Source organism: Buteo buteo, chromosome Z, assembly GCF_964188355.1.
Source record: "Buteo buteo chromosome Z, bButBut1.hap1.1, whole genome shotgun sequence".
NCBI lineage: Eukaryota > Metazoa > Chordata > Aves > Accipitriformes > Accipitridae > Buteo > Buteo buteo.
Window position 1 is genome coordinate 57,413,987 of NC_134204.1, and position 13,839 is coordinate 57,427,825.

The window sequence follows — 13,839 nt, forward strand, 5'->3', positions numbered from 1 at the left end:
CTGCCCCAAGCACGTAGTCTGTGCCTCCATTGCTGTAAGTGAAGGTTGAAAGCTTGCAGTAGGGCTAATCATTGCATTCCAGGACCAGTGTCTAAGAAGTAGATCACTAATGCACATCCATAACTGGAGTGATTTTTCACCAGAACCACTCATGATGAGCCTGCTGATTTCTTTTTCCCTTGTTCTCCTCTGGAGAATGTTTTACCTGACAAAGTGTACTTTTAAAGTGGGAAAATGTAGATTGCACCAGCCTAGCCACTGGAATTACCCTTCTGTATCTTTTTGATAAGAAGGCAGAAGCTGGTTCCAAAGAATAATTTACCTCCATTGTAAAATGAAACCTGTCAAAGTCAACTGCTTTCCTTCTTTGATATCTGAACCCTCTCCCCTGACCACACTGGTCTGACACGATTATTCTGGTTCCCTTGAGCTGGCTGTTTCTTACAGGAACCAGTGAAAAATACTTTCTTGTCCTGTTACCTTCCTCAAACACAGATCTTGCCTGGAACTCGGAGTAAATGAAGAGCCTGCCCTTGAACTCATAGGCTGCAGTAGCATTAGTGTATGTTAGCCTTAGCAGTGCTGGGTTCATAGTCTGAGTAGGTATTATGGGATGTAAATAATATGGGTTGACTTCCTGTGACAGTCTTGTGGCTGCTTCTGTTAATAAAAAACCTCAACACATCACCATGCAATGGTCCTAAGGAAGAGCTTTCCTAGAGGAAAGGGTATCAGCATTTCCTATGAGATGTATCATTATTTCTCTTTCTTTTTCTAACATGATGCAATGCTTTTATGCTGAACATAACAACTACTGATTTGTACCTGAGCGAGTAAAATGATGCTTAGCTGTGTGCAACTTGCCACCCAAAGAGTTTTGTATATAACCCAAATTCTGGATCCAGAGATACATTTGATGTCATTGTAAAACAGATTTTTACCTTTTTTCTTTTAAGGGCCAAACATATTGTCACTAAACCATAGTTAGATGCCTGTGTTTCTTTCAAAGGAATGTTGTTTCGCTCTTCCTAAGGAAAACTAATTCCTAATAGCAAAACTTATTTAAAATTTGATAATCACCCATAGATGTCAAACCTCATCAGTGTTTTTGACAAATGAAAAAATAAACATATCCATTCAAATAATATCCATGTTTCTCCTTGATTCTGTTACCATTCTATTTGAATATCAGCATCCATACTTCCATTCCAAGTATAGCCTGGTAAGAATTTCACAGGAAAGCATTGCAAAAAATGTATGAAATCACTGGGTTTTTTTATTGGCTGTGATTCCATTTTAAAGGAGCATCATACCATTTACCCACATCATGCAGAAAAATTAGCAGGCAAATAACAAATGAAATTCACATTCACAAAGTCTCTAAATCATCTTCTAGTTGCTTGGAGACTACTGCATGCATCTGAAAGAAAGCTGGGGAGCATTTCTACTAAAAAATGCATGGCTAAGTTCAATTTTGCTCTGTGTGTGTGAGAGAGAAAGACAGAAAACAAGCAATTTTTTAATGACAGTACTGAAACATTTTACTAACTCAGTGCATGAAGAAACAGTTAATTTGATATTCAGAACAGATACAGACAACTTTCAGATACATAAGACATTACGTTGAGGTCACAACAGCTAATTTCTAACAATGCTTATTCTAGCATAGTAAACTTGCCAAAACGATGTATTCAGCAGCATTGGCATGATCTTTCTTGACGAAGGAGAGGGGCTGGGAGGGACCTAAGCCAATGTACAGTACTAGAAACATAGACAGAGGAACTCCAAAGTGATTTAGCACATTATCTTATATTTTGTTTTATTTATTTTAAACACAAGAGTAGCATTCATAATTAATATTGCAGTCTGATTTCATATGGCTTTCTCTAAATATAAATATGAGTTTACAAGGTCAATGGCAAACTAAATCATTTACCCTCCAAATGTGGAGGCCCTTTGACTTTTTTTTTACTAACAAGTAAGGTCTTGGAGCTGTGAAGGAAAATGGCTGCAGTGTCTAGCCACCAACCTTTCTGTGTAAATAAAAACTAGTTAAAAAACCAAAAGACCTCATTTACCTGAGATTGAACAGACCGGTGATGCAAATAAAACAATGGCATGGAAAGACAAAGAGATATTCAGAATCCAAACAATGAACCATGCTTCTCTTTGGTCTTGTGTAAGTGCTTCAACACCTGCTTGGCTGCTGAGGGGGAAAGTATCTGGGACAATGCTTCTCACATTCATACATGAGCCAAAGATGTCTGTGTCCCATGTTGCCAGTTCAGAGTGGGAAGGGAAAAGGATGGGCAGAAGGGAGGGGACAGTGCCTGCTCTCAAGTCTGTTCAGCATGGCTTAGGCACTTTGGGGACAGTGGAATGACTTGAGGAGAGGTCCAGAACTCATGCAAGGTGCCAAAAGTTATGTGAGGCAAAAACCTGTCTAGTATCTGTGGTAGATCTTCTGTCATGTTTCTTTATTGAAAGAAAAGGAAAATTAAAATGGGAACTACCAGCTCACACTTGGCTGAACTCTTTGCTGTACATGGAAGAAGAGCTGCTGTGGGTGTGGAGAGCTGAGGTACAGAACTGATAACATGACTGGGCTGGGAAGCTCCCACAATAAAAAAGACTCAGTAAAGAGTATTTAATAAACCACCTTCCCTTTTTCTTCTGCTCTGTGAGCCTGGCATGAAGCCTAACAAACTCAGCACAGAGTTCTTATGGACCTCTTCAGGGCTTGGATCCAGATGTTCACACATCTCAGGAGCTCAGCTCACAAAACAAGTTTTTTTAATGCTCTGAGCCCAGCAATAGTACTACCTGCTTAAGAAATTTGAGCACAGACCACACAAGATCCTGACTTAGACCAGTCATTCAATGGTACAGCTGCTGAGGCACAGTTAGAAAAAATAATATCAAACAATCTTCCCTTCTGTCTCTTCTCCCATTCTTCTTCTTTTTCGTCATCTTCCACACATATGTGCACACACATACACATCAAGCTGCCAGTGAGACTGTGAAAACAAACAATTGGCAGTACCATTCTGCAAGTAGGACACCAGGCTTAAAATTCTGATTCTATGTCAGGAGTAGTATTTGGCTGGATGAGGAATTGAGTCCATGGTAGGGGCTAGGGAAAGGTCAACAAGCAAGTGGTAGAGAAAGGCCAATGCAAAGCGGAATGAGCTCATCCTCTTTGTTTGCAGAGTTCTCTAGCACAAAGCCAAGGGAAAATATGAATGGATGTGTTCCTTTTAGCAGGGGGACATTTCTGCTGGTTATGCTTATGCATTAGAGTATGCAGGCCACAGAGATTGTGTTGATGTCTGTGTCAGTGTGATCTGAGCTAGAAGATTTCACTACCAATGAGTGGCTGAAGCAAAGAGCCAGCCTCTGCCTTTTAGCTTTCAGGGGTGTTGGATTTAGTTCCCTCTGTGGCAGAGCATCAAAACCAGCTGCTGCCTTTGTGACAGGAGTTTTCGGTTCTTTGAGGTTCACTTAAACAGGCTCAAATTACTAGTTGCTGAATTTGCATGGGGTGAGTAGGACACTCTCACTAAAAAATGGTAAATTGTTCGACACTGCTATGCTATACCCAAGCATTGATTCAGAGAAAAGGAATGCTCTGGGTTCATTAAAGTTTAGTGGGGAGACACTCATCTTGCTTTAAATGAAAGTTAGGGCAAAAAATCACTGACATTATCTGAAAGAGTAAAACCTGCCTTGTCTTTCCTCTGGGAAGCCCCTGGCAGCTTGTACTTGAATGAAATTGTCTTGTTTGTAGATCCAGCCTGAAATAAGTTGCATCTTTATCAGCTGGTTCTGACTTGTAGATCAGTAAAACTTGCTCAGCCTCCACCTTGGATTCAGTAGAAACTTACTGTTGAAGTTATTTGTGAAGAAGCAAGGACTATCATACCTGAATAAGAATTGGGTGAGGAGGGCAAAATAAATATATTTCTTCTCTTTCATAGTATTTTTTTCCTATTATGAGAGATGCTGCTAAGAGGCATAGAGTTCACAAGCTCACTGCCTTAACCATGATGCAGATTTCTTCTGCTTACCTGAAAAGATTCTAAATATCTTTTCAAATTTATTATTCAGGAAAGTACTGAGATGTTTGCCTAAACTCAGTCCCACTGAAGAAGTGCATCAAAGTTCCACTGAAGTAAAATGCTTAATTCAGCTACATAATGAAGTGTTTGAGATTACTTCCTTTTTGTTGTCAGTAGAAAGCACATATTTGCTTCCAAATGTCTTCTATGTACTTAGGAGACTTTTGTTGTTCCCATGACATGGACAAGCAATGCTAGTTCTGCCAGACAAACCCTGATTCTCTTACAAGATTGTGAGACTGAGATGGCATGATGGTCTCACAACAGCAACTACAGAGACCTAGCCAACTGCAAAAACTCCAGGATTGGTTCTTCAGATGACAAGCCACATACCTGGTCATGAGAGTCTGTGTTCAAAATAAGTCTGTCTAGGTATGTAAGTGTGTGTATGTGCTAGCCAGTCAACAGCTCCTGCAGAATTTGGCTTATCCTATGCAGTTACTCAATACCTACAGCTGTATTGAGAAGCCCTCTGTATGTGTGTCTGGGAAAGGCAAAAAGATAATGGTGAGAGAGAGATTTACTCCCACCCCACTAGAATCAAGGGATGCCACACTCTGTTATAATATTAATTAGCTCCTGCACAGTACTACAGAAGCATCCTCACTTTATGCCTTTATAGTAGGTAGAGACTGAAACCTACATTTTACAGCTGGAGAAGCTGGATGGCGCAGAAAAAGAAGTGACCTCACCAAGGCAACACAGTAATTTGCACGATACATAGTAGGCATACTCAGGATCTCTGGATCTCCAGCTAATATTCAGGCCACCACACTCTCCCACACACTGTAGGAAGGGGTGGGCAGGACACAGCTGCAACAATATACTGGAAACCAAATGTCCATCCTGCAAGCACTGCTGGGCATGGGACAGCTGAATATGGCACTGGGCAGAAAGAGGAAGGTTAGTTAATCAGAGAGGCCTATGTACTTGTTCAGTGGCTTCAAAGTGGTTGGGTAGGTCCTCTACCAGAGTACCATGCACTCTCCTGTGGTTTCAGCTCTCTGTAGGGCAATTGTCTGACCAAATCTTCTCTTTCAAGTTAAGTGTATGGCTAATTCCCAAAGTAACATGACTCTTGCTTAGATTCTGAGGCATTTAGCTTCTACCAGCATGTGAGGGAAGATGACTCACATCTTCCACAGTTCTGAGTGATGTCAGCTGTGTAAGTCAGGCATGATTTACCTTCCAAATGATCTCTTATTTATGCCAATGATGGAATTAAAACGGAAAAGCTCTGCTTCCACGGGAGAACTGATACCCCTTCCAAGGGCAGATGTGCTCAACAACAAATGGCTAGCATGAGCCAATCAACAAGAATATTAATAGTAATGACTAATAATTATTATAAATAATAATAAAAAGATAATTAAAGAAAATTAAAGAGGTCACTGTTCACACTTAGTGAACACTCCTTCCTGCTTTGGATGGAAATACACATGAGGTTGTTCCTTTTCTATGCTTAATGTACAGTTGCCTTATTGAACATACATAGTACTATGGCTTATAATAAAAGTTGTGTAGTCTGCAGCTTTTTAATCTTTACATCCATTCAGAGGCATCTACTGGATGTGACTATGTACAAAAAAGGAATGGATGAGTCTTGGGGTGGAAGGAGGGGAAAGAGGCAGTCAGAAGGGAATGGGACGCGAAAGGACTCCTAGTGAGCAGTAGAGGGCAGAGGTGGGGAAGGCTGCATGATGGATGGCAAGATTGTAAATCCCCATTGGGCAAAAGAGAAATCCTTTGCAGTACTGTTTATGCCCATCTAACAGTCTGCAGCTATTACTTCTTGAACATGTCCTGCAGGGGCCCTGGTAGGTATTTGATGACTGTGTCTAGAATGCTCTCTTCTTCCTCCTCCTCCTCATCCCCACAACCAGGAGGGATCGCCTTCTTTGGGCGCGTCAGGCTCCCTTCAACATTAGCTTCCAGTGCAGCCTGGGCCTCTGCTTCCTTTTCTTCCTTCTTCTTTATCCCATACTGCAGGGGAGAGATAACACATTGTCAGTGACCCACTGAATAGGATGACTGATGAAGCCAGCCATCATACATGGTACCTCATATTCTGCAGCATGAACATCAGTGTTAATATTCTGCTTTTGCTCTTTTACACAGACACCCAAATTACCCATCCTAACAACTCCCCCCAAAGTACAGCCCAGGGGATAGACAGCTCTCACAGGACAAGATGATCAGATGCTCAGATCACTGAGAAACAAGCACAGGAGAGAATTTGGGACTATACAGCCGTGAGCCTAGCAAAGACAGTACAAGCTCTGTGTTAGCAAAGTTCTGGGTTAGTATTCTACTGGTGTTGATCCTCTTCTTTACTGTTAACAAATCTGATGCTCAAGTCCATCATCCACAATAATTTTTAAATTCCATCTGCAGCATTTTATAGTAAAAGTTTATAGATGTGGCAAAAATTCAGGAAAAATTTAATTATCAACAAAAGAAAGCAAACAGGACAGGACAGACAGGCAGACGGCACTGAAAATGCCAGTTTTAGATATTCTCATGTGGGAGATATCCTACACAACCTCATCCCTGTTCTTTTTGTATAAATGGGACAGAAAGACCTCTTAGTGAAAATAAACCTTCATGAGAAACTCTCTCTGTATTTGCACACTCAACTCTGCACTTCTGGGGGTAAAGCTGACTCATACTGTCTGAAGAGAAACATCCTTATACCTGAGAGTAGAATGGTTACCTGCAATTTGCTACTCCCATTAAGAATTAAAGGCACACCACTATGACCTTACATGAGTAACCAAACTCTCATTTTATGATTTTATATTCAAAATGTTAGATTTAATAGAGAAGTAAAGATATGCATGAGTGAATCAGACTAGAAGTGCTGTAGTATCTCAGCTTCCATAGTGACTAGGACTTTCTTTCCAACTGCTAGTTTGAAGGCATGTCCAAGGAAAACAATTTTTGCACCACCAACCCCCATCACCCCTCAGCCTTCATACATTTCAGTAATTCTCAGGTTCTCCTGCTATTTCCTTAAGTATTTGCACAGAAATTTTTGTCATTATGGTGACGTGACCAAAAAAAATCAGCTCAAACTGTCACATGCAAATCTACAGCAACAGGGATACCTGCAAGCTACCCTCTTCATTATAGAATAATACAACAAGGATACCTGTAAGCTACCCTCTTTATTATAGAATCATAGAATTATTTGGGTTGGAATGGACCTTTAAAGGTCATCTAGTCCAACTGCCCTGCAATAAGCAGGGACATCTTCAACTAGATCAGGTTGCTCGGAGATCTGCTCTGTTTATTCAGATGAATTTAAATTTCCCAGACTGTTTCCACTTTTTCTGATGATACATGGAGGTTAAACTTGGTTTTATGATCATCAGTGCAATCTCAGGAGGTGTCCCATTTCTTGGTGCCCAGCTGTGCTTCAAAGAGGCTAGCTGCACATTTCAAGGATGCTTCTGGTCCCCAGGCTCACAGCTCCCAGGCTGGCAGGAACATTCTCTTGCTCAGTCATTTCCCCTTCTAACCAGCCACCTTTATGGCTGCTCACGCTTGTCTGCTCCTGCCCCATCAGCTCCTCAGCCATCAGTGACCTCACAAGCACCTCTACAATTACTTACAATCATTTCACTCCAGCTACATTAGGGAGGCATTTGACCTTTGTGAGGAAGAGGAAAGGCATTCAGGTTTGCTGTAGCAGCTATCAGCTTCAAAATTATTGCTCTGTAAAAGCCATTCCTTTACTTATGCCTAGATTTTAATTAAAGTACCAAATGGAATTAAGGTTGCTCTTAGTACATCAGAACCACAAAGTAACTTAAATCCATCCAAAGGCCAGTAAAATATTTTGCATGTATAAGCTGGAAAAGAACTTTGAAAAGAAAATTAGATATGATTTCAAAAACATCAAAGAACTATGTTGGTACAAAGAACTCAGTATTTTCTAGTATCAATAGTATGGTACTGCTGAACAGACATTAAGTAGATGATCTTTTCATTATTTTCTCTTTTCATTTTTCCATTAAGACTAGACCAAATTGTTTACCAGTAAAGCAAAAAATGCATTGCTGCTGTCATAACTTTCTGATTTCAAAGGGCTCTTGGGTTTGACAAGAAATTCCTAAACATTTCTGAGCAAAGGCAATATTTTTGCTTCCTTTCTTCATCATCCTTAAGATTTAGGATGACAGACTGCAAGGTGAAAACCAGTAACTTCAAAACCCCCTAGTTCATTAAGGACATTTGTCTTACGATTTTCATATCTAGTGGATGCAGGTTACACCAGATTTCATGGGAGAGATGTTTAAGACAAATGATGTCTCCATTCACATCTGAGGTAAACAAAGCATTTGATCAACTTGTAGTTACAGGGCTGAACACCACAAACAAGATCCAACTCAGGACCAGCAACCACTGCAGGGGGAAAGTCGTACACTCCTAGACTGTGGACAATCTGTATGGCTGGCTGATACTCACTCTCCCTTTCAAGTCACAGGTAGATGTCTCTAGGTGATTTTCAGCATAATTTATCTACTGACTTTACCTTCCTTTGCCAGCTAAAGGGGAAGAGCAGTAGCAGAGACAACACAAATCATAGTAGCACACAGGTCACCTCGTGCTCTCAAGTCCTCCATCTCAAAACAAGTATCAGCTCGTGGCAGGTTGATCCTCTAGCTCATGAACTTGTTGAACAAACATCCAGGCCACAGGAAAATTGGAACAAAAACAACAACTCAAGTGCTGCTGTGTGCTAGGACAGAGGGAAGCTCAAAGATTATATGAAGGAATTAGCACTGTACTTGGCAGACTGTGCTGACACATTTCCTTAGGAAGCCTCTACTGGTTGACCTCAGAGAACTGCACAGTGATAGACAGACCTTAGCTCTTACAAGTTATGGCCAGTCTTATGGGGCAGCTGCAGAATGGGGTAATATATGGCCTGGAAAGAGATTTTTCACCATAGAAGGGCATTAAGGAAAACCAGATTATATTATTCCACCTCACTGACACAAATGCCAAGTACAGAAATTAATTTTTCTTGGTTCCTACCCATACTGATACTACAACATGTAGAAACAAGCCATTTCCTCATAGTACCTACGTAACACTCAAATACAAATTTATTTTGGACAAAAGTATACTTCTCTTGGAGAAAGATGACATTGCATCAAAAACAATTATTATAGGAAAGAATCAGTTTTGAGAATTCAGTGTTATCATTTGAACTCGCTGCTATTTTGTAATGCTTTACATTAATCAAAACGTAATGCTGTGATGATTCATAGGTGAATAAAATGGCATTTTTCAGGTCTGAAATCGTTTCAGAGGAAATCAAATTATAGAAAGTATTAATATGAGCAAAATTTTTAAAAAGCATCTCATCTTCACATGAAATCTTCTAGGTGGAGTCAACAAATAATTTTTAAAAATATAACTAAAAATAATGAATCTTTTTGGTGCTCTGGCTTTCCTGAGGATGGGAAATATTGCATTATCTCAAAAAAATTTGAAGGATGAGAATAATTTCATTTTTTTTCAAGGTCCAACCCCACACAATTTAATATCAGAGGCTGTATGTGTATCATTATCTGCTTGGCTTTCACTCATGCCACCATCTAGTTAATAGTGTAGAATTATGGACCTAACCCAGCAAGACACAGAAACATTTTAAGTATGTGAACCACCTTACTGCTTCTAAAGTCATTACTATGCTGTCACATAAGGATTGTTTTCATTGGGTCACATGTTGGTGAAATATTGGCAGGCTGGAGTCCACAGTCATCAGGTGGAAAGAGTAGGGAAAAAACACCATGGCTCTTTCACTTACTAACTGCATGTCGGGAAACGACCAGACTAACAATGCTGCCATCAACTTCCTCTCCATCTCTTTCCTTCTGTACTCCTTCTGCTTTCCACAGGAAGCCAAAGTAAGTGCATGCACTAGAAACATGTTGAATATTTGATCTAATTCTAATGGCAGAAAGGGTGTCAATGAACAGGGGGCCTGCTGAACCAAGGTCGACCTGAAGCTAAAACGTCAACCCACCACAAATATAGTTACTATCTCTTATGACAAGCTAACCATTGCTTACTAAAAAGGAACATATCTATCTAGAAAATACCTAGGCCACAGAATGAATAAAGCAGTAACATCACAGTCAAGACACTTGCAGAAGTAACTGCTTATCTCTGTGTCAGTTATGGAACTGACCCTCCAGTAAGACAATCAAGGTGCAAGTGAGTGGTTATCTTTGGATTAGATTTGGAACTGACTCTTTAGGAACAACAAGTGATTTATCTGGAGAAGCTAAGGAAATAGAGAAGGACTTTTGTGGGGGATACAAAGACAACTCAAAGACTGCATGGTGGGACCAGCAGAAGATTATCAGTGCAGAGGATCCTGGAGTCTGAGAATAAACTGCTGCCAAGATGAATGTCTTTCCCATTGGCATGCCAGGCAGGATGCCCTGGATGGGGATCCAAGAGACCAACAGAGTGGTCTTGCTGATGTTAGCAAGTTGGGTTAACCATAATACAATAACCATAACATTATGCTACTAATATTTACCATGATTGTATGTTGCTAAGATTATTACAGTTACTCACTAATATTATTATAGTTACTCACATAACTGTATCTACTATTGACATGGTTGAACTATCATGTTTTACAGTCTCTATAAACTATTAAATATCACTATGTATATACTTCGTATAGTCACAGCTTCTTTCACCCCTGTGTATTTTCACTGCATGTGGTTCTTCCCTCCTTATACCTGGATAAACAGGGAATGGGGACTGGTGCTCTTGGCACTACACACCTGTCCTGCAGCCCAGACTTGTAGCATCAGCTGCTGCGCATGTAAAGAAGATAAACAAAGGCATGTTTCAGTCCTTGGAGCACAGAAAGGAACCATGTTCCCTTGGCTAGCTTGCCATGTTCACAAGTCCAACTAACACAAGGTTCAGCTGACTCAGGGTGTGCGTGTGAAGCCTACAGCAGGCAGTGGGATGCAAGTAAATGTTGTAATGCCTTGATAAGATAAACACATGCAGGTCTGGATAGCAGGAATTTTGTAATGGAACAGCATGTCCTAGGTGGACCTGTCTGGCCAGCACTTTTTTTGGCTGGTAGCAGTTGTCATCCAAGATTCCTCCACTGTGGCTGCATCTGGGTGATTGAAATCTGGAGGTATGCATACGGGAACCCTGCAACACAGCTGTGCACAATGTGTGAGGAATTGTTCATGGCTGGTTGTTTTCACTATGGACAACTGACAACATTGCTCTTCTTTTACTCAGGAAACACCTCTTCCTTGCAAGGTGCTCTGAGAGCCTGAAATTTGTCTTCAGTCTACATCCCAAGAAATAATACTGCATATCAGCTAACACTGAGTTTTAGTTTCTGGGAAAAGGTTGGCATATGAATGATACTGGTTACATTTCTCTTCAGGGAGTTTTTCTCTTCAGTGGTTTTGTGTAGCTGCAGATGGTGCTGAATCTATGTCTGAACAGATGTGGCAGATACACCCATCTCTGGAATTACTATTTTATTTACCAGATGAGCTTTTAAAAGCTACCAAGATATTTCAATGCTTGTTCCTTTTCTTGCTTCATATACAAATTAGGGGAGACCTTGTCTCTTCTTACACAGCCCTCTTAAATTTCATTCACATTCCAACCCACAACACAAGAAAAAAGAACAAAATTATCAGTCAGACTTGAAAGCATATGGTTAGAGAAGATACTGAGAGGGCAACTTGCCCACCCTTCCGCCTCAAGGGTTAACTTGAGCTGAACTCATCTTTTTCTTAGAGACCTCAGCTGGTGAAGAACTCTCACATGCTCTGGAACTTAACTACCCTTTACAATGAAAATATTTCTCCTCATGTCTAACCTGATTCTTTCTGAAATGCCTTCTTAAAAGAAAAAAAATCTGGAAAACTGAAAAGACACAGCTACTGCAAAAGGATTTATCTTTCATCTGTCCTTTTGGGCTTCATTTATTGTGTGCCAAGTTATTTTTTTCACTTCCATTACTAAAGAGAACACCAGCCCAATTAAGACCTTCCCATCATTACCTCATGGAACATTCTGCCAGGACTATATGTAGGACTGAAATAAATTGAGAGCAATAGGGAGGGTTTAGCACTGACCTTTAACTCCACAACTGTGAGAGTCAGGGGTACAGAAAAAGACTCCATGTGTATTTCATTTATATAAGCCTGAATTCTTTCTACACTATTTCTTTGATCTCTCTGTGAGTGAACAGGCTGATAAGCATATATTTGGCTTTAAGTTTCAGGTGAAGATGAGGCAGTTTTCAGTCAGAGGCTTAGGAAAATATCTGCCATTGTGATGGGCTATGGTCTGGTTTGTGTTTTTATTAATGCTACAGTATTGCTTACAGATCTTCCTACAGTAAGAGTTCCAGCTGTGGTAAAGAATGAAAGGTACGAGCAAGAGTATTGGGTGTCTCAGTCCCTGCCACTCTCTGCGGGGCTCTGTGTGTGTGTGTGTCTTGAGTCTTCTTGTCACTGCATGCTGCTGCATAGCTCTGCTGACCATGACCCTGTGTTAGTGGAAGAGGACTGATTAATAATGGAAAAGAACAAGGCAAAGTCTGGAAACTGCAGTCCTACATTACATTGTTCAATTGTGTGTGAGCCAAACAGGAGCACAACTCAGGAGAGAGGTGGCACATAGAGAGAAAGGAGGACAATAAAACTTCGGGAAGAGGGCTCTTAAGATGCAAAGGCAGAGCTGTGGGTATATGAGCAGTTTCTGCTTCATGCCTCATCTCTCCTGGAACAGACCTTCCCCAAGCCATTTTCCTGGGGGCCATCAGAGTTCTTCAGCCAGCTTTCTAGCAGAGGTTATTTGTACACATGGCTTCTGTCCTTTGAGTTCTTTACCTCATCCAAGGCTCCATCTCCCCACAAGTTCCTTGTGGCTGCATGTGCCTCGCTCCTCTCTGCTAGCTCAGGTTTTCAGCTCTGTCAAAATCACAGCAGCTTTTCATTCATCACCTATCTTGGTTCAGGTCTTCCAGTATGCGTTTCAGTCTTATCACCTGTTTCCCTCAGGGGGCTCCCATGGCAGGTACACAGTGGCCTGTAGTTTTCCACTTGCACCACAAGTACAGATCAGATGCAGATGTGGATTACAAAGGTCTCATCTGATTTTCTTCTGCCTCCCATCAATATCTTCTGATAGCACTGGGGGAATCTGACATTCACTTCCTTCTCCCCCATGGCAACATTGCTGCCTGAGAACCCCACACCTGTTTTCTTCTCTAATTAGCTACGGGATTACAACACATTCCTATGAGAATACCCATTGCCCCCAGCATCCAAGAGTAGTGCTGCCCAAATCAATAGATATAAAAGTTGTTTTTCTGCTGCCCCATAGTGGAGACAGTGGAAGATAAAGCACTGCTCTCCTGAGCAGGTCTGATCTGTACTCAACAAGCCTTGCTACTTTACCTTAATTGGAAGCAACATCACATCTGTCTAATGCTTGCTGTTTGCATAACTGTAAGTGAAAAACAGAGATGTATCTGGATCCTGGTTGCAGAGGACACAGTGAATATGCTGCAAACTCGGATCAAAGGGAATGTTTCCATTGGCCTCAGTGGAGGTGAGACCAGGTGTACATTAGAGACATAAGACAGACATGGGAAACATGTCTTGGCTTGATCCACTATGCTGACTCTATGCTGAAGCAA

The 13,839-nt window shown here is 40.9% G+C and overlaps 1 protein-coding gene across 4 annotated transcripts in view; it reads right to left on the reverse strand.

Moving 5' to 3' along the window:
* Window positions 1–1,273: 1,273 nt before the first annotated feature.
* Window positions 1,274–13,839, reverse strand: part of CPLX1 (complexin 1) — a 126,599-nt gene continuing 114,033 nt past the window's right edge. For 3 of the 4 annotated variants that reach the window (XM_075021655.1, XM_075021656.1, XM_075021658.1), the window contains one exon: window positions 1,274–6,101. In XM_075021655.1, the coding sequence (XP_074877756.1) occupies window positions 5,904–6,101 (198 nt within the window). In that variant the 3' untranslated portion in view covers window positions 1,274–5,903. The remainder of the gene's footprint in view (window positions 6,102–13,839) is intronic. The other variant, XM_075021657.1, reaches the window with a different exon arrangement.